This window comes from Ursus arctos, unplaced genomic scaffold, assembly GCF_023065955.2.
Source record: "Ursus arctos isolate Adak ecotype North America unplaced genomic scaffold, UrsArc2.0 scaffold_14, whole genome shotgun sequence".
Classification (NCBI taxonomy): Eukaryota; Metazoa; Chordata; class Mammalia; order Carnivora; family Ursidae; genus Ursus; species Ursus arctos.
In genome coordinates this window covers 71,511,525-71,531,859 of record NW_026622808.1, presented here as the reverse complement: position 1 = coordinate 71,531,859, position 20,335 = coordinate 71,511,525, and the positions used below count along the sequence as shown (strand labels likewise).

At 51.3% G+C, this 20,335-nt stretch overlaps 1 protein-coding gene across 1 annotated transcript in view; it reads right to left on the bottom strand.

Annotated features, from left to right (window-relative positions):
* The window catches only part of ALDH1L1 (aldehyde dehydrogenase 1 family member L1), a 108,434-nt gene extending 88,605 nt beyond the window's left edge, over nucleotides 1–19,829 (bottom strand). The window contains exons 1-10 of the mRNA XM_026501517.4: nucleotides 19,560–19,829; nucleotides 18,828–18,943; nucleotides 17,036–17,200; nucleotides 12,315–12,466; nucleotides 10,014–10,248; nucleotides 8,977–9,142; nucleotides 7,095–7,196; nucleotides 6,244–6,333; nucleotides 5,180–5,317; nucleotides 3,106–3,231 (exon numbers count right to left, since the gene is read on the bottom strand). Coding sequence (XP_026357302.2) covers nucleotides 3,106–3,231; nucleotides 5,180–5,317; nucleotides 6,244–6,333; nucleotides 7,095–7,196; nucleotides 8,977–9,142; nucleotides 10,014–10,248; nucleotides 12,315–12,441 — 984 coding nt within the window. The 5' untranslated portion in view covers nucleotides 12,442–12,466; nucleotides 17,036–17,200; nucleotides 18,828–18,943; nucleotides 19,560–19,829. The remainder of the gene's footprint in view (nucleotides 1–3,105; nucleotides 3,232–5,179; nucleotides 5,318–6,243; nucleotides 6,334–7,094; nucleotides 7,197–8,976; nucleotides 9,143–10,013; nucleotides 10,249–12,314; nucleotides 12,467–17,035; nucleotides 17,201–18,827; nucleotides 18,944–19,559) is intronic.
* Between the last annotated feature and the right edge of the window lie 506 nt (nucleotides 19,830–20,335).

Genomic DNA, 20,335 nt, shown 5'->3' with positions numbered 1-20,335 from the left:
GGGGCAGCAGGAAGACCAGACGTATGGAGCTCAGGGTGTGGCTGTGGACCAGCTAGTCCCAAGCCCACTTCACACCCAGCCTCACCTGGGTGCTGTCACCCAAGTGAGGTCCTCAGAGTGACACTGGTGTTGCAGCGTGGAAGGGAAAGCAAAGTGCGGGGGTGGTTCTGAGGGTAAAAATGAGGCACACTGATGGGGCTCAGGAGGCCTGGGTCTTGTCCTCACTGATAGCTGGTTCTGTGCCCCTCTGTCCCGGGGTCTGCAGAGGGCAGCAGTGCCTAGGAGCCAGCCCCATGGATGAGCATGGACAGGGCAGTGCCAGTGGGCAACACATCCAGAATTCTAAGACCATCCAGTGGATCAGGATGGGGCGGCTGTTCTCTGGCTGGGTTCCCAGTTGGGCTTCTCAGGACAGGAGAAGATGCCTCACACTTTGTCTGAACTTCAGGCCTGGCTGGTCACTGGCCCAGATGGAGGTGGACAGATCCAGTTAGGACCAGCCCCCTGGCACCCTTAACCCAACCTCTCCTTGGCTCTCTCTTTCAGTCTTGGGAAGGTGTTGTGATTTGCCTTTCCCATCCTCAGTGTGACCATCAGCAGCCATGCTGGGCCACTCCCTATCCCTACTTGACTACTGCCTGCCCTCGGGCCTCCGCCTGGGCCTTTGCCCAGCAGTGATGCCCTTCTCTGAACCCCAGCTCATGTTTAAAACCTGGGCATCCTCTAGGGCAACTGCTGTGTCACTTCTTCCCTGAAATCTTCACTGACTGCTCTGCTGGCAGGGTTACCCTCTTCAGACTCCAGCGGCCTGGGGCCATGGGTCACCTGTTGGTGTATGGGAATACCACCCTCTGCTGCCTACTGATGCATTGACCCTTGTCAGATGCGTAGGAATGTCTGAGAGGCAGTGCACCCCAAAGCCATACTGCCTTGTTCAGACCCCAGCTTGGCTCCTGACAAGCCATGGAGATGCAGACAGCCTCTCAGCGCCTATTTCTTCATCTGTGCAAGGGGCTGATAACTGCTGTGGGGCATGTCTTGCTTGAGGCAGGCAGAGCATTTGGTGTACAGAAGGAGCTCAGCAAATGCGGCGTTTGTGCCACCTGCAGTGTTCTGCACAGCCTTGGCTCGGGAGGGTGTGAGGCTGGGCTTGTTTCCCGTAGCCTGCCCCAGTCTACAGTGTGCACTTGGTGAGATCTGCTGAACGGAAAACAGAGCTGACCCCTGCTGTGGCCACCAGGATGGGCTCTCTCCATCAAGACCGGAGCCACAACTGCCCCACACTGGCCTCTCCTCCCCGGCCATCTCCTCTTCACCCCAGTTGCCTCCACACCAAGCATTCTGAAAGGGCCAGCCCAGCTGTGACCAACAGGTATCCTCATAACAATGCTAAGGATGACAGAGGCCATGTGGCAAGCAGCACAGCAGCGGAGGCCAGGATTCCAGACCCACCAGCTGGGCTGCAAGCCCAGGCCTGCACGCATCTGCTGTGACCCGGCCTCAGGCCTCAGCTCCTGGGCTGGGAAATGAAGGTAAGAATAGCTCCCACTTCATGGAGTTGTTACAGTAATTAAACACACTACCATTCCTGAAGTGTTTAGAACATGACACGGGTACACACTCCGCAAGAATGTGCCTCTTCTGATGACCATTAGGTTCCCTGCCAACAATTACTGAGGTCCTCGTAGGTGCTGCTGAATGGACCCTCTCCATATATGTTCTCTCCTCTACCACGCACAGCACCCACGGGCGTGGGGTTTGTTCTTCTCAGTGCACAGATGAAAGACACAGTTGCAGCAGCTTTTGACTCAGGTTTAACACACAACCTTAGTCCATCCTGAGTGCCACTCAGCTGGAAGCTCTAGAGAAGGTCAGCTGGCCCTGGAACCCCAGCAGGCACAGGGCTGGGGCCAGAGCAGTGGCTCCAAGATAGTTTTGAATGAATAGGCTTTTTTTTTCCTCCTTTTTCTTTAACAGACATTCAGAATGTTCAGCTTTCTACTGAGGAAGTGCTGAGTGCCCTCTGGAGCAGCACCAGCTCCTCGTGTCCCTCCCTTCCTGAGTCCTGTCCCCTGCACTTGTCATCAACACCCACAGTCACCACTGTGGCTGCCAACTGGTCCGCCATCACCCACCACAGCCCTCCCTCCCCCAGAACTCTCTCCACTCAGCTCTCAGGGCAAACCTCCCCTCCTCCTGCCCAAGGGAGCCTGCCTTGATTATCCATTCTAAAGTCATCCTCCAGCCTCCAAGGACCTTGTTTCCATCACCCTGTTGTTTCGCTCATGGCACTTCTCTTTGTCTGAAATTATCTTGTTCGTGTTTGGCTGTTCGTTGGCTCTTTTCCCCCATGGAAAGGGACGCGTCATGACAACAGGGACATTGCTTATTATATTCCTAGTGTCTGACTTAGCACCTGGCATTTGATAGGAGCTCATATGTATTTCCTAAATAAGTCACTGAGTACATGACTGAATGAGTGAATGAGTGAAAATTCATCTAATGCCTTCCATTCAATAAAGCTAAGTGCCATCAATACCATGCCTCCCAAGAAGACAGAGATGAGTGGGGGGAGCAAGAAGGACCAGGAACAACTCTGGAAGGTGACCACTGATTTGACTTGTGGTGGAAGGGACTGAGTCTTAGGGAGGGAAGTGCTCTCTGGCATCATGCAGGGCAGCTGGATTAGAGTCCAAGTCTGCCTGACTATGATGCCCGTGCTGGTCACAGTGCAAGAGACTCCCTCTTAGGGAGCTTTTCTGGAAGGTTACAGTGCACACATTCTCATCAAAGGACCATGGACTTGGCATCTACCTGCCTTTGTCATCTATTCCAGGGGCTTCTTGCTTCATTTGTCCACCATGGACAAGGACTCCTTAGGAAAGTCAGATCCAGCCAGCCAAATCCCAGTGCCCCAGTGACAGAGGAAGAGAGCAAGGGGACATCAGAAAGCCCCAAGACAGGATAGAACCAGCATTGTGCCTGGGGTCAGCACATATATCCACAGAGAGTATACACACCCAACTCCGGGGAGTGTGAGTCAAAAAACACATGTGCAATGCACACCCTGCCCAACCAGACACAATTCATGAAGGGGTCTCTTACCCTCACAGCCTCTGCCATGACCAGCTCTTCCTCAGTCAGCTCAAGGGCATTGCTGTCTGCTCCCTTGAAGAAGTGGGAGGCTGGGATCATCTTGCCATCCTCCAGCTGGATGTTCTTCACCAGCAGCTGCAAAAAGAAGGCTTCACAGCACCTGAGGTTGCCCTCCTCTCAGGGAGAAGAGCGATTCCACATGGAGCACTGTGTTGGGCACGCCACACACTTCATCTCCAACCCCCAACACGAGAAAGGGCACAAGATTAATGAGGAAGAGAGATGTTCAGAGTGGGCATGCTGGTTATTCTAAGGACACAGAGGGAATGGTAGAGCTCACTTCTCCCGATCACCTACCCCCTACAAAGCTCTATCGCCTGATAGACCAGCTCCCAGAAGCCCCATGGAAACATCTGGTGAAGGTCATCAGATGTCCTATGGGGCCTAGAGGTGGGAAGAGCAGCAGACGAGGACATCTGTGTTTGACAAGAGTGGTTTATAAGAATGGCAACTCTATATACACCCTAACATAACTGGAGTCAGATTCCCTGCCTGATCTCCACCCTTTCGCCTTTTGGAGATATTCTGGAGCCTTCTGTGGGCTAGAGCCCAGCCAGACCCAGACAGAGGTTCCTGAAAGATGCTTTAACCAAGGGTCTCTGCCAAGGCTGCTTCCTTTGCTTTACTTTCCCTGTGGACATCATGGAAGGTGCAGTTGGTGTCCCTATCTTCCAGCTGCTGCATGGGTGGGCCATTAGCAGCCTACATCTGCATCTTCCTCCTACATGGCTGTTGCTGGATAAACACAGCCACACACAGAGAGGCCCAGAGGCTATGCCTCATTGCCAATCCCCTTTCCCAGGGGCAGCAGACACTGAAGACTGTGAGCATGCAGGGGCATAATCAGCAGAGGCAATTCACACTGCAGAGCCCGGGATGAGAAAAAGGCTGGAAGACTCCAGAACCCTTATATCTTTGCTTAGCATTGTCTTCTGCCTCGGCCTAGCCCTAGGTTGTATGGGATTTTCCAAGAGCACTCCTCGATAAATCATATGCACTAGAACTCCCGTCTCAGATGTTGCTTCTAGGGAACTTGACCCAAGACAGATAGCATCTTTCAACAGCATGTATCAGGCATGAATACCTAAAACACCCGATCACTGTAAATCACAGACACTGATGGCAGCCTTGGGTCCTCCAATGGCAGGGCACAGAAGGATGGGCACTGAGAGTAAGTTCACACCAATCTCCAGCAAAGCTACTCCACACTCCATCTGGCCTACACGCACCGATGCAGCCAATGGTTCAACATCCACAGGGTTTGTTGAAATCCCCAAAGTGCTTGGAGACCCCTGCCTGTACTCCTTCTTCTCTGCCCCAGTATCTTAAGGTTCAGACCTGCCCAACCATTGCACAGAGTAAGTATTAGTGGCCAAGAGGTGGGCCTCGGAGCCAGAATCTTAGGACTTGAATCCCAGCTGTGCCACAAACTAACTTGGTGATGTTAGGAGGGTTATTTACACCTCTTTGCTTCAGTTTTCTCTTCTATAAAATGAGTATAATACATATATCATACAGTTGTTGGGAAAATCAAATTTACTAGATATAAATCGTTTTAAAGTAGCGCCCAGGCACACAGAAGGCGCTCAGAGTTGCAGAGTCTGCTAACATGAGTCAGGGCATGCAGTGTGCCCAGCATGGCTCCAAGGGTTCTTCACTGTGACGTCCCTGTTCAGAAAGAAAGAAACTGAGGCACAGTGATTCCGTGACCACATCCAGTGGCACCTGGACACTCTGCTGGACTAAAATGAGGCTCCAAGTTCAGAGCCCCCCGGACAGGGCCTCTCCCTGATTCCAGTACCCTCACAGGGCACCCAGATCTGGCTGAGGAGCCTGGTCAGGAACAGCAAGGAAGGGGCCAGCCTTCCTAGAATAGGGAAGTACAAGCATAGAGTTTTCCGGAATCCTGGAGCCTGCAGTTTCACTTTCCCCCGTTTTCTCCAGAGCAGCCTGGGGTCTAACTGCCAGGTCTGAGTCCCTGGAGCCTACAGTACAGACATGTGACTGACAGCAGCACCATTACCATTCTGTCATCATTCCCGAAAAGGATGAGTCCCGCTTTGGTGACTACCCCCGGACGATGGGCCCCCAGGATGGGCAAATCTTCTCCCTCAGGCACCAATCCCTCAGTGTTTAGCGTTGAGTTGAAGAATGTCAGCTTCTGTTGAGGACAGGAAAACCAGAAGATGGTGGGTGAAAGAGGCTCCCACTGCTGGCAGCCCAGGCAAGTCTGAGCAGGGCTAAGGGGATGAAGGAGGGGACAAGGGCAGCCACAACATAAGAACTGCAACCCCAAGGACTCTGCCTCCAGGGACACAAACAAGACCTGGAGGAGCCTAGGAGGCCTCACAGAGCCCTCAAGCCCTGGACGCTCCTTAGACCCTATGTATTGGCCCTTGGCCTCAGACCTCAGGTGGACAGACAACCAGGAGAAAATCCATTCAAGGCATCACAGAGTGCCCTGGGGACGCCACCAAGCACTGGTCACTTTGCAAAGAATCTTGTGGTGATGAGGGCAGGAGAGAGACTCCTGGACAGAGTCTGGGCAGCTGGGCAGCAGTCAGGGGTTTGTTTGTCTGAGGCTTTGTGGAGGACAGGACTGCCCTCTGTGGGGAGCAGATGAAGGTCTTCGCTCACAGTCCTGCCGACAAGTCCCAAGGCCTCTTGAGAGCCTGTGAGCACCAGGGCTCACCATCTTTAGCATCTGAAGAATGCCCACTGCCCAATCCCTGGCCTGAGCATGCTGCCCCTTCCCATTGGGGCCAAGTCAAAGTCAGAGCTGGACTTGGGATCTCTGTGAGCCCAAGAGTGGGAGTCAAAATATTTCACAAGCTATACAGCTTGAGCTCAGGGTTGCTACAGGGACCTGGAAGCCTTGAGCTGTGCTGGACCTTTACCCTTCAGCCACTAGACGGTGGACAGGTCTCATGGTCGTGGGGGAGGGGCGGAGGTGACTGAGGGCACTTGGGTGGCGTTGGGGGTCAGGGCAGTGCTATTTGCCAGCCAGTTCAGACATATTTTGATAGTTTTACAGCCAGCAGGGCACACCAGTGCATCTAGCCCAATCCCAGCCATGCACAAACATACCTGCCCACAGGCCTCTGTCCAGGCACCCGGCACCTTGTCATTCCCTCGAATCCAGTTATGAATGGCCTCTGCTGGCTGCTCCCAGTTGATCTGTGGGGCAAAACATGTGTGCTCAACCAGTCTCTTCCCTACTCCTTGGTCATCCCCTGCCATTCTCCTACCTTCCCCCAACCCCCCACCTCCCAGCCACCTCCCATCCCACCTGTGCCCTGATGACCCTTGACTGGGCGGAGGCCTGGGGAGGCCTTTCCCTGGTACCCCAGTTGTGGGTGCTCTCTGACCCCAGCCTTCCACTAGTTGTGCAAACTTCAGGATGATTGGGGAAGATAGCACTCTGTTAAGATGGCCAAAGCCCTACACGACCTCCCTAGCACAGAGTACAGGCCCATTGCATCGCCCCTGACAGATTCTCCTCACCTGCAGGGCTCACATAGATCCCTATGCACCCCATAAGCCCTGAGCGCAGGTACAGCCCACAGGTCCCCCCCGATACTCCCAAGGCTGCAATAGCTCCAAGAAACTGAATTACCTCTCATACCCCATCTTAGAGACTTCCGGCCCTGTGGCTGAGTTTTTATACACCACCCCACCCCAGCTCTTCTTCCTGGGGACACTGCCTGCCCATTCTTCCCTAAGGGGCACAGAGAAGAACCCAGAACACACCCTGTTTCCTGTCTGTCCAGGTGCCATATGAGCTTTGCTCATGTGTCTCCTGCCTGGGCTGCTCTCTCTTCAGGCCTTAAGCAATTACAGCTTGGCAACTCAGCCTAAACCCCAGCTTCCCTGGGACACCCTCTGTACCCCAGCCCATGCACAGGCAAGCTTCAGGGTGGGCAGGGCCCTGCACTCACCTTGGCTGTTTCCTTCTTCTGAATGCCTTCATAGGTGGCTCCTTCCTCAGGCTGAGGGAGTCTGGGGGCTTTGCCCTCAGCGATCAGCCTCACAGCCTGCACCTGGGGAGACAAGGCCAGTGGGCACCCCCAGCATTACAACCCCTGGGTTCACCATGAGCCTGGACTCAGTCCCACACTGACCAGACTTGCCTGGCCCCACACCTGGCACACAACGGGCACCAAGGAGCCATCATCAGAACGAGTACAGTTAGTACAGTCACGATGAGCACAAAACCCTGCCCTCTCTACCACACACAATTGTAGACGATTATACAGAACGTCTTGTGCCTTCTGAGATCTTAGGAGACTATATACACTACAAAGCCCTGTAGACGGGTAACAAACACAAATTCCCATGTTTTTGTCTAAAACCGTCCCCATCTTTTAAGGAGAATGGATCCTGAGCCCCAGGATGTGTTTGGAAGTCTGAGATTAAGCAGCAAGCAGCTTCTCTGGTGAAGAAAGGGGAAGGTTGTGGAAGAAGGAATCAGGGAAGTGGAGAGGAGAGCAGGGAGCCTGGGCCCGTCCTGAAGGGGTCCTGGGGGGAGAGTCCCAGGCCGCCCAAACCAAGAAGTGATGGGCGTCAGGAATGTCTAAAGCAGGACTGTCCTGCAGAATGCTCTGCAATGGTGGACATGTTCTATGTCCGAACTGTCCAACACAATGGCCATCGGCCATGTGTAGTTCCTGTCCTGGGGACCTGAAAAGTAGCTAGTGGGACTAAGGAACTCAATTTTTAATTAAAATCCAATTTAATTAATTTAATAGCTGCATGTGACTAGCAGCTGCCATATTGGAAAGCGTAGCCCGAAAGGATGTTTTTAGTTGTTTCCTGTGGGCTGTGCCAGATAACCCATCAAATCTCCAGCAAATCTACTTTGTTCACTATTTCTGTGAGTAAGTGGATTCCATGGGAGAGAATACAAGAGGCATCTTGTTCGACACAACGTGAAAAATAGAAGGTGGCTGGCAAGAAGCAGAAGCAGAGAGAAGGGGACGGCTGACATACGGGCAGCAGCGAACACTCTTGGTCATTGCAATGCTTATTGCTACCTCCAAACGGGGAATGCTCTCCTCTTAGACCTGACCTCCTGTCTGATTCCTGCCTGTTGCTGGTATCAATGGGAAGTTTAAGTGTGACTGCCTTTGGCCAACCCTGGCTGGCCTCCTCTGGCTCCACCACCGATAGCCCCACAGACACATCAATCCCTATAGGGTCAGGCCTCACGGGACCTGCCTGCTGTGCCAACCACAATTGCATCTGACTTCAGTCCTTTTTGTCTGTCTTGCTTTGATGACAGAACCCTCTCTCGTGCAGACAACTCAGCTTGCATGACTACAGTTGGGCTTCTCTGATTTTTCATGCATGAATTCTGTGAGAAAAGGAGTTTTTGTTCCTTTGAAATCAAGAGGTATAAGCCTTGAGCCACCAGTGACTACCTTTCCTTCCACTTGAGGGCAGCCCACCTGAAAATGAAACTAATCAACAGAAAAGTACAATCAGTAGGAAGACAGAGATACAGAACCCTGTGACAGGGCTTATGCCCCTGGACTCAGCCATGCTTGACACCACCCTTGCTTTTTGTCTTCTGTATTAAATGGGCCAAAAGCTATTCCGTTTTTGGATAAAGCTTTTCGAATTGGGTTCTGTCAGTGGTAAGCAAGAGTCTCGCCTAACACAATACATCGTATGTCCTAATCCTGCCTCTTTGAGACCCTGAAATGAGAGCTCTCTCCCTCCAGAATTCTGGAACTAGGGAGCAGCCTGGAGGTGGAGGCAGGCTGGGCCTAGAAAGGGTGCCCAGACAGGGAGGTGGCATGGCCAGCTCCCAGCCCTTACCATTCCTTTGATGCCTTCAGGGAAGAGGAAGCGGTTGTACAGAGTGCTCACGGTGTCGTCCGGGAGGATCTCACACTCCTTCTGGAGCAGAAGGTCCCCAGTGTCCAGACCGTCATCTGCCCAGAAGATGGTAAACCCCCCTTTCTTGTCTCCATGAATGAGGGTCCTGGGGAGCACAAGTATGAAAGCCTGAGTCCAGGAGGAAGGACCAGGGAGAAGGGCAAATTGGGAGCAGCTCCTGTGGCCCCTGGTCACCCTCCAACAACCTCCTTCCTGTCCCACCCCGAGAGGACTGATACCTGCTCTGGTGAGACCTGGAAAGAGAAGGTATTTACTGACACCAACCACATACTAGGCGTTGTGGTAAAAACCCTATATGCCTGGTGTGACATAATACCCCAACAGGTGTCACAGGCATTATACGACCCTTTTACAGATAAGGAAGCTGAGGCCCAGAGAAGTGAAGAGATGTAACCAGAGGTCAGGGAGCCTGAATCCCAGTCTGACTACAAACCCACTCTTTTCCCAGCTCAGATGTCTCCCCTTGCTGACCACCCAACTAAACTGCACCACCCACCAGTCACATCATCCCATTTATTGTCTCCTGAGCGCTTATCATGTCAAACTATGTTGTTCAGGTGACCCTTTACTTCATCTCTGTTCCTTTCCAAGTGGGATGCTACTGTGTACTGGCAATGGGTGTGGGTTAAAGCATGCCTCTGGCCGCACGGCCTGGGCTGGTACCCTTGGGGGAGCACCTTAACCCGCTCTGTCCCGGTGACGCTGCGGCAGGATGGGAACACTGAAGTGCTCACTTCACAGTTTACTGCAGGAATGCAGAGCACTTGATGACGCCTGTCCCGGGTTCTCTCTGGCACTCTTGATTACTCATCACATCTCACCAGTCAGCTGTGTGGATGCCATCTGGCGTGCAAGACAGGCCCCTGCATGACGCCTGCTCTGTGGCCCCAGAGCAAAGCTCTGGGCTAGGGGAGGATGACTTCTGGGCAGATGGGGGTGTTTTTGTCCTGTCTCACCAGTTGATGGCTGAGGCCCCTCGGTGGCGGGGGAGCAGACTTGGGTGGTAGATGATGGAGCCATGGCGGGGGGCACTGATGACCTCCATGGGGATGAACTGGCTGCAGAAGGGCAGGACGTTGAGTTCAGCACCCAAAGCCTGGTATTTTGCCACCACATCAGGCAGAGCCTGTCCTTTTACCCGCCAGCGGGGGAACTTGAACACCGGCACTCCATCCTTCTCGGCTTCCAGGCCTGTGGGACAGCAGGTTGAGAAACCGGCCCCTCCCTGCATGCACCCACCCACAGCCACTGCTGCCTTCCCAGTAAAGTGACTCCTGCATCTTCTCTCCCAGCCTATCCCTCCTGTCCTTCCCCACTGCATAGCGGGGCTCCACTGGGCAGCACAGAAGGGCAGCACCAAGGGGATAGCACTGGCCAAGGGTGAAGTTGCAGGGGCTGCTCTGCATGAGCAGACTGCTTCTGACCTCCAAGACATCTAAGCTCCCCCTCGCCCAGACTCCTGTCTGGCCCCTGAAGACTGAGCTCTTCTCCTCAACCCCTCCCACAGCCTCGTCATGCTGTCCCCAAGTTACTGTCCTTCACCCTTCTACTGCTCTCTGGGATGGCAGCTAGGACGCTGCAAACTGCATTCCCGTTTCATCAGCTGCTCCCTGTCAAGCACTGCTGACAAAGGGTGCTGGAGGGAGACTAAGAGGCTGAGGAGAAGGGGAAAGAAGGCAAAGGAGCAGGGACTCGCTCCTTTCTATCAGGTTCCCGTCCTGAGAGTCCCCCACCCTGCTGCCTCACTTCTTCACCCTAGAAGCAGCACTGTCTTCCCAGAGTAGAAGCTGAATTAGTTTGCTGTTTTCCCAATATCTGCAGAATTAGCAGCAATGTACACCTTTCTCCCACTATGTCTGCTGTCCGAGGTCCGGGTCTCAGCTTGCAGACACCCCACCCCGCCCAGTTACCAGCACGTATAAGCAGCATGCTCAGTCCTCACGGGTCTGAATTACAGCCCCAAGCTTCCAAGTTTTAGGAGTTACAGTTTCCCTCCACCCCAGCCTGAGAGATGGCAGCTGCCATCTGCAGTCACTACCCTGACAGCGTGGAGTTCTCTTTTGCCTGCCCTCTTCAGCACCTAACAAACACATCCCTGTACTGGGTTCTCTGTTAAAACACCCAGCATGATGACTGGCCTCTGATTGGACCTGAGCTGCCCTCTAGCCCCCTCTGCCTCTGCACTGCATTCAGGGGTATTGAGGGAGGGTGAGAGCAAAGCGAGCAGACTGGACTGTGCTTGCAAAAGCTGTTCACACTGTGATCAGAGGAATACTTCTGCAAGACATCCAAGGTCAGGGTCAAGTCCCAGCTAAGCTCTGTCTGGGTCTAGGCTCAGAGACTAGTATTTGTGGTCACTTCGTGGCTGAGGGCAGGGCTCAGGCTACGGTGAGGTCAGGCTATGTCACGGGACACACTGGCGTCAAGTCTGAGACTGAGGGCTGGTTAGCATCACAGTAGTGCTGGAGTTGGGTCCAGGCGTCAGCTGTGCTTCTCAGTCTAGGTAGATTAATTATTCCTATGAGCCAAGCCCCTGTGCTTGGCCAGCCCCACAAGGCTCCTTTCTCAATCTGGCCTTCCGTTTTTAAGCCCTGCTCTAAATCCTGCATCCGTCTGGCCTGAGAAGGACCTGAGTGTCCCTGGGAGGGTCTGTTCATTTGAGCAGAGGATGCTTGCATCCTGAAGTGCTGCTGAGGCTCCCAGCCTAGAGGCTAATGACCCTTAAACTGTGCTCCTCCTAGAGCCAGATGCATCAGCATCACCTGGGAACTTGTTAGAAATGCAAATTCTCAGACTCAACCACATCCTTTTGAATAGAAACTCCCAGGGAAAGGCTCAGCACTTTGCATAGCAGGCACTCCCACTGATAGGGATATCCTGCACATTCACATTTGGAAATACTGACCTGCGGTGTCTCCCGCAGGGTGGCAGCCCTTTCGGAGCCTGGTGCTGGGGTCAGAGAAGCCTGGAATGGTCAGACAGCAGGACCCCGGGGGCGGGGGGCAGACTGGGCTTCTCCCTGGCCCTTCTCCAGGACGCAAACCCCACCTCATGATCAGCTGGGGAAGGGGTCTCTATTTTGTTCCAGAAAAGCTGGGCAGCTGGTGGCACCTGAACAGGATTCAAGGTGGACCATGGAGGGCTGCCTCCAGCCAAGGCTGCCCATGACCACCACAAGATTTCCGCTCCTACCTACTGCCCTCTGCTACCTGCCTGCCTGGGCACCCCCTTTCCCTGGTCCTGGGTCACCCACTCACCCAGGGGATCCGCCTTCCCATCCTTGTCTGGGACGGTGAACACGCCCACGAGCTCGTGGCCCTCCTTCCTGAGGTGGCGGTAGACTTCCTGGCCGAACAAGCTCTGCCCAATCACTGCGATCTTCATGGCAGAAGGGGTGGGTCAGAAGGATCTGAGGATGGAGTAAGACCGGAGTGTCAGACAGGGCTCACTGGCCTTAGGGAGCCAGCCCTAGTCCAGGTGGACGGCTGCACAGCACCTTGCCCCCCCGCCCACCTCAACCACTTGGGGTCACCTCTGGGGCTCCCTGAGCATCAGGCCTCCTCAGAGAGCCGCTACTGTGAAAGGACGGGAGGAGAAGGTTTTGCAAGGGAGGAATTTTAGATGCCACAGTGGGTGATTCGAACGGAGATTATAGAATTGGGATTCCTCCTTGAAACCCTCCAAACTGGCATGGAACACTGGCAGTCAAGTCCTCTGAGGTGTATTTGAGCATATTTCTGTAACTAACCAGTGCTATGACCTGGTTACATCAAGCCTCCGTTTTCTCAGATGCTAAGTGCCTCAAACGGCTTTCAGCCTGCAGTCAGGCGTATATCCCTGAGCTAGAAAGCAGCAAGGGCGTCTGGGCCTGAGGGCCTGCTTACCTGGGCCTCACAGAAAGGAATGCCTGGGTGGATGGGCCCTGAGGACTGAAGGTGGGATCAGGGGGAATGAAATGGGGTGCCACTGGGCTGGCCAAGTAGAAGGAAGATATGTGAAATAATGAGTAATTACGTCGTGCAAATGTCTCTAAAATTTGGTTGTTCATCACCATCCTCATATCTGTAACACCTGTTGTGCACTTGATATATTTCTTTAAATCATCCATTTGTAAAAATATACATGTCCTTTGGAAAATTTTATTGAAGTATTAACATGCTTCATACATACAGAAAAGTGCAAAATTACAGGTATGTAGTTCAATGAATTTCACAAACTAAGCACAGCCCTGTAATTAGCACTCAGAGAAAGAAACACCCAGTGCTCCATGCAATACGTGCCCTCCTTAATACCCATCACCGGCCTATTCCAGTCCCCCATCCCCCTCCCCTCTAAAGCCCTCAGTTTGTTTCCCAGCATCCATAGTCTCTCGTGGTTCATTCCCCCTTCTGTTTACCCCCGCTTCATTCTTCCCTTCCTTCTCCTACCAATCTTCCTGGTATTTCTTATGTTCCATAAATGAGTGAAACCATATGATAATTGTCTTTCTCTGCTTGACTTATTTCACTTAGCATAATCTCCTCCAGTCCCGTCCATGTTGCTGCAAAAGTTGTGTAATCATTCTTTCTGATTGCTGAGTAATATTCCATTGTATATATGGACCACATCTTCTTAATCCAGTCATCTGTCGAAGGGCATCTTGGCTCCTTCCACAATTTAGCTATAGTGGACAATGCTGCTATGAACATTGGGGTGCATATGGCCCTTCTCTTCACTATGTCTGTATCTTTGGGGTAAATACCCAGCAGTGCAATTGCTGGATCATAGGGTAGCTCAATTTTTAACTCTTTAAGGGACCTCCACACTGTTTTCCAGAGTGGCTGTACCAACTTGCATTCCCACCAACAATGTAGGAGGGATCCCCTTTCTCCACATACTCTCCAGCAATTGTTGTTTCTTGCCTTGTCAATTTTTGCCATTCTAACTGGCGTAAGGTGGTATCTCAGTGTGATTTTGATTTGAATTTCCCTGATGGCTAATGATTTTGAACATTTTTTCATGTGTCTGTTAGCCATTTGTATGTCTTCATTGGAAAAGTGTCTGTTCATATCTTCTGCCCATTTTTTGACTTGATTATTTGTTTCTCGTGTATTGAGATTGAGAAGTTCTTTGTAGATCTTGAATACTAGTTTTTTATCTGTAGTGTCATTTGCAAGTATCTTCTCCTATTCCATGGGCTGCCTCTTAGTTTTTTTGACTGTTTCCTTGGCTGTGCAGAAGCTTTTTATCTTGATGAAGTCCCACAAGTTCATTTTTTCTTTTTTTTTTTATGTTTTTTCATTATATTATATTAGTCACCATACAGTACATCCCTGGTTTCTGATGTAAAGTTCGATGATTCATTAGTTGCGTATAACACCCAGTGCACCATTCAGTATGTACCCTCCTTACTACCCATCACCAGCTTATCCCATTCCCCAACCCCCCTCCCCTCTGAAGCCCTCAGTTTGTTTCTCAGAGTCCATAATCTCTCATGTTTCATTCCCCCTTCTGATTACCCCCCCTTTCTTTATCCCTTTCTTCCCCTACCGATCATCCTAGTTCTTATGTTCCATAGATGAGAGAAATCATATGATAGTTGTCTTTCTCTGCTTGACTTATTTCACTTAGCATTATCTCCTCCAGTGCCGTCCATGTTGTAGCAAATGTTGAGAACTCGTTCTTTCTGATAGCTGAGTAATATTCCATCGTATATATGGACCACAACTTCTTAATCCAGTCATCTGTTGACGGGCATCTCGGCTCCTTCCATGATTTAGCTATTGTGGACATTGCTGCTATGAACATTGGGGTGCATATGGCCCTTCTCTTCACTACATCTGTATCTTTGGGGTAAATACCCAGTAGTGCAATGGCTGGATCATAGGGTAGCTCAATTTTTAACTTTTTAAGGGACCTCCACACTGTTTTCCAGAGTGCTGTACCAACTTGCATTCCCACCAACAATGTAGGAGGGATCCCCTTTCTCCACATCCTCTCCAACAATTGTTGTTTCTTGCCTCGTCTATTTTTGCCATTCTAACTGGCGTAAGGTGGTATCTCAGTGTGGTTTTGATTTGAATTTCCTTGATGGCTAATGATTTTGAACATTTTTTCATGTGTCTGTTAGCCATTTGTATGTCTTCATTGGAAAAGTGTCTGTTCATATCTTCTGCCCATTTTTTGATTTGTTTATTTGTTTCTCGTGTATTGAGTTTGAGAAGTTCTTTGTAGATCTTGGATACCAGTCCTTTATCTGTAGGGTCATTTGCAAATATATTCTCCCATTCCGTGGGCTGCCTCTTAGTTTTTCTGACTGTTTCCTTGGCTGTGCAGAAGCTTTTTATCTTGATGAAGTCCCACAAGTTCATTTTTTCTTTTTTTTTAATGTTTTTTCATTATATTATATTATATTAGTCACCATACAGTACATCCCTGGTTTTTGATGTAAAGTTCGATGATTCATTAGTTGTGTATAACACCCAGTGCACCATTCAGTATGTACCCTCCTTACTACCCATCACCAGCTTATCCCATTCCCCAACCCCCCTCCCCTCTGAAGCCCTCAGTTTGTTTCTCAGAGTCCATAGTCTCTCATGCTTCATTCTCCCTTCTGATCCCCCCCTTTCAAGATAAAAAGCTTCTGCACAGCAAAGCAGACAGTTAACAAAACTAAAAGACAACATATGGAATGGGAGAAGATATTTGCAACTGACATATCAGATAAAGGGCTGGTATCCAAGATCTATGAAGAACTTATCAAACTCAACACCCAAAAAACAAATAATCCAGTCAATCACCTCAGCCCCCATGCTCCTCCACTGCCCCAAATGTATTAGTGACACCTTGCGTTAGCATTGGTGTGGCATATTGTTACTCTTGATGCATGGATATTGATACAATATTCTTAATTAAAGTCCACAGTTCACATCACTCTTCGTGTTATATACTCAATGGGTTTTGACAAGTGCAGAAGGACAGAGGAGGAGCATGGGGGCTGAGGGAGTGTGTGGGAACCCTTTGTACTCTATTCTGTAAACTTAAATTGTTCTAAAAACTAATTTAAACAAACAAACAGATCAAGGTCTAGAGTTCACATCTTACTTCAAAATGCAGTTCAACTGGGTTAAAATAAATATTTTAAAAATTAAATATAGGAAGAAATCATCAAAGTATGAGAAAAAACTGGTGAGTATTGGGCTTTAGAAACTTGACTGTAAAGGAAAAATATAAAGGAAGCATGTGATAAATTTTCATGCAGGAAGGTTTTGCTTGTATCTGAAGCAATTTGCCAAAAGAATGAAAGCCCACCACAAATAGATGAATAAAGTGTTGAAATTATAATTAATCAAATAAATGCATAATAAAAGAATGGACTTGTTTTTCTCCTATAAATTGGAAGTCACCAGGCATAACAAAACTCTATCTCTTTACTCACTCTCCTTTGTCCTCGAGATTCATTCTTTGACTCCATGAGACAAGAACCTCTCTCCTGCTTCACCAGGCATAAATATCTGATGTTGTCTAGGTTTATGGGAAAATGAACACTGCCCTGCGCACTAATGGGATAACACATTGCTGCAAATTCTCTAGAGGAAAATTGGGCAATAAATACCAAAATCCTAGAAATGGTTCTTTTCTTCTGACTCAGCATTTTCAGTTCTAAATGATGTTTGGGTGAGCAGATAAGGGCATGAATACTGTAAAATTATGGTACATTCACCCCGTGTAAGCCATGCAGCCAGTGTGGGCAACACACTTTGTTTCGCCACCAGGAATATGTAGGCCAGAACACCCCCACCAGATAACAAACCACTGTGATTGTTAAGAGTGCTGTGTGTGTATGCTAGTGTGCTTTCAGCACAAGAACCTTGGAGATTCCTACAGAAATGTTAAAAGTCACTGGGTAGAGTGTTCTGGGCTTGGGGGATTTTCGATGACAGTAATTATCTTTTTTTACAAGAATGCTCTGGCTTTTTCTCTACGGAGCATGTATTACCTGTGGGAAAGTAAAGCAGCACAAAAAAGACCCCTTTGGAAGCAGGGAGGCAGAGTCAGGGTAGTCACCGGGGTGGCTGTCGTCACAGTCCAAGGAAGCTGAGTGTGGCAGGGACAGGTGCTCTGGGAGGGGCCTCAGCCAGGCTTGACCTTTGGCAGGAAGGATCTGGAACGTAAGGGGGCGGAGTCAGGAAAGGGCTGTAGAGCTGCTGCCTGCTGCTGGGCAGCCTGCAAGCCTCTACCTCCTTACTGAGCTGGCACCTAGCGCCCTTGCCCCCGGCAGTGTGTGGGCACACTCTAGGGCTGCCCTGGTGGCAGCAGGACCATCAGGGCTTCCCAGGCCTCCTACCCCAATCACCCAGCTCAGACCTGGCTCCCCAGTGAAATTTCCTTAGCTCATTGGCTCATTGACAAGTCCTTGAAACAGGCAGAGTGACATTCCCCTAGGGACTTCACTGCCTGGACGTTGACACTTTGCTAAGGGCAAAAGGCAATCTTAGCCTGACTCCCAGGACACTGTAAGTCTACTTTAACACATAAAAATTCCTTTGGAAACTTCCTTTATCTCTACCCCCACCAAGATACATGTAGGCAATCATCCCCCACGTATTATGACCCACAGATATGTATCTGAAGGGTCTCATTAAGGACAGGCCGGGCTAGGTAAGGAGATGTAGGTAGGGGCTACTGGATTAGGCTCACAGAAATTCCAAAAATGCAGAGATGAAATAAAACCAGAGATAAGGGAACAAACGAGATGACTCTGCCCTAGGTGTCAGAGGTAGGGTCTTGTTATAAGTCACCTGTGACCAACAAAGAATTACCAGGCCCTATAAAGGCAGTAAGTCATTAAAGGTGTAATCACTAGTCCTTATTCAATGGTGCTATCAGTAGAGATAGCAGACAGAGAGTCTTCAATAAAAAACGAACCCTAAAAGCCCTCAGTGGCATCCCTGTTGGGACCCCTCGCACGCCCGAGAGTTTTTTCTGTATCCTTGCTTAACAAAACTCTCTTTACTCACTCTCCTTTGTCCTCGAGATTCATTCTTTGACTCCATGAGACAAGAACCTCTCTCCTGCTTCACCAGGACCCAGCTCTCAGACCCTGCCCAAGCTGGGCAGCACTATGCCGGAGCACAGCTCTGGGCCACCTGTTCTCAAGCTGTGGTCTTGGGACCCGCAGAAGAATGCAGCTCTAGGAAGGAGTAGAGGCTCAGCCAAACTGCAGGGCACAGCCACAAGGCATCCCATTCCACCAGCTGCCTCGGGCGCAGAGGGGTGGGGGGAGGTGGGGGAGAGCAAACCTGACTCCTGTTCTGCAATCAGTCTGCTCCATTAGGCACCTGGCAGGGAGGGTACTGTGTCTCTCCCACAGCGGGGTCCCTGGGGTGTCCTGTTTCATCTGCAGTCTTTCCCACTATTCTGTGCACAGGTGCTGCCCATGGTGCAGGCTGCCTAGACCACCTGAGCCTGCAGACCTGTGATCAGCCTTAAGGAATCACTTTCATCTCTTAAGGCTCAATTTCCTTGTCTCCAAAAGAGACGTCACAGGATTGTCTCCCAACATTGTCCTGAACGTTCATACTCTTAGGAGAGACAGCAGCCCACATTCACAGGGGGTCTCCTAGGTCCAAAGTGCATAATCTCATGTCATTCTGAAGCAACATTAGCAGAGACGGTACTATTAGTATTTATCTCTCCACCCCAATTTTAGCCAAAGAAAGTAAGAGTCAGAGTTTGAGAAACTTGCCCAAGGTCACTGAGAAGCAAGGGAGTGGGGAGAAAATAGTCACCTGAAGCCGAAGTTCACCACCCTTAACTCAGCGTCTGAGCGAACTTGTGAAATTCTGTCTTCATCTGCACCGAAGGGATATTCCGGCCTCTTCTAGGGAGTTAACAAATGAGGGACCTGCACAGGTGCGGGGGAAGTGGTGGTTGGTCTCTAAATAGCGCGACCCCAAGAACCCTGTTGGGGTCAAGCTGGGGCCCGGAAGTCAATGCTCCTGTGCACTAGGGACTGTGGTGGGGGGAGCTCTCCAATCACAAAAGGCCCATGTGCCCGGCCCCCAGATTCGGCCAATCAGGGAGGATCCTTTCCACTCCCGAGAATGGGGTGAGGGACTTAGCCCAGGAGACAGAGCGCCCCTCCGCCACGGACCAGCCCTGTCACCTTCGGCTTGTCCCTTTCTCTCTCCTATCCTCAGTTTTCTCCGCTGTAAACCAGGCGGATTACGCCCGCCCCACAGGGCTGCGCGGGTGAAGGGCCCAGCCCACCCGACCCGGCTGGATCCTCGGCGAGCCCAAACCCCACATCTTGGTTCTCTAGCCTGAGGACCCCTGGCTAGGCTGGAGACTCGGCTGCCCCAGGGGAAATCCCGGACCCGGGCGCCAGGCCCTGCGTCCCCGCAGAGAAGCTCGTGCGTCCACCAGGAGCGCCCCGTGGGGGGCCTGAGCACCGAACCCCTGGAATCGCGAGTTGAGACAGCCTCCTTCCCTCGGAGGGTCGGGGCTCGGGGGGAACTCACCAAGCGCGTAGGGAGGCACAGGAGTCGCGGGCCAGATGGCACCTCCGAGAGCCTCAGTCGGGGGACAGGGGCTGGCCGAGGCCGGCCCAGGGCGGCGGAGAGTTGGGACCGCCCCCGCCAGTCCCAGAGCCTGGGCCAAGGCCAGAGCCTCAGGAGGGAGGGGCCCCTGGCAGAGGCGAGAGGGGCGGGGGCGCGGGGCGGGCAGAATGTCACCCTGGGTAGGGGTGGGGAGGGCTCTCACTGGCTGTGTGAGTGTGGCCTGGGCGTGTCACTCACCCTCTCTGGGCTTGCTTGCATTTACAGGCGAGAGGACTTGCTATGGACACTTCAGAACTCACAGGGCTTTGAAAAGGCCCAAGTGTCAGGTGGTTAGGGATACTTGCAAGGCTGAGTTGGTGGGAGGAAACTCACCAACGCTGATAATTTTACTCACTCACTCACTCATTCAAGAATAAGGTGCCAAGTTCCTGCCGTGTACAATGGACAGGGGCAGAGCCAAACAAGATCCTTGCCCTCTGAGAACTTGCAGCCACCTGCAAGAGACTGTAACTGTTTGTCCTTGTAAATAATGGGGTTTCTGCCTGCCCAGTGTCCTTCCTGCCCGGTACAGCCCCAGGCCTCCCTCTACAGAATTCCTCTTCTCTTTGCTTCCTTCCACCTAGTCTGGGTGCCACTGGTGCCTCCCCTGTCTCAGGCAGGGTTATCTGTCCCACTCTGAGCCAAAGTCCAGAAAAAAAGATTACAGAGGAAGATAAATCTGCACCTTGTCTTCTGAC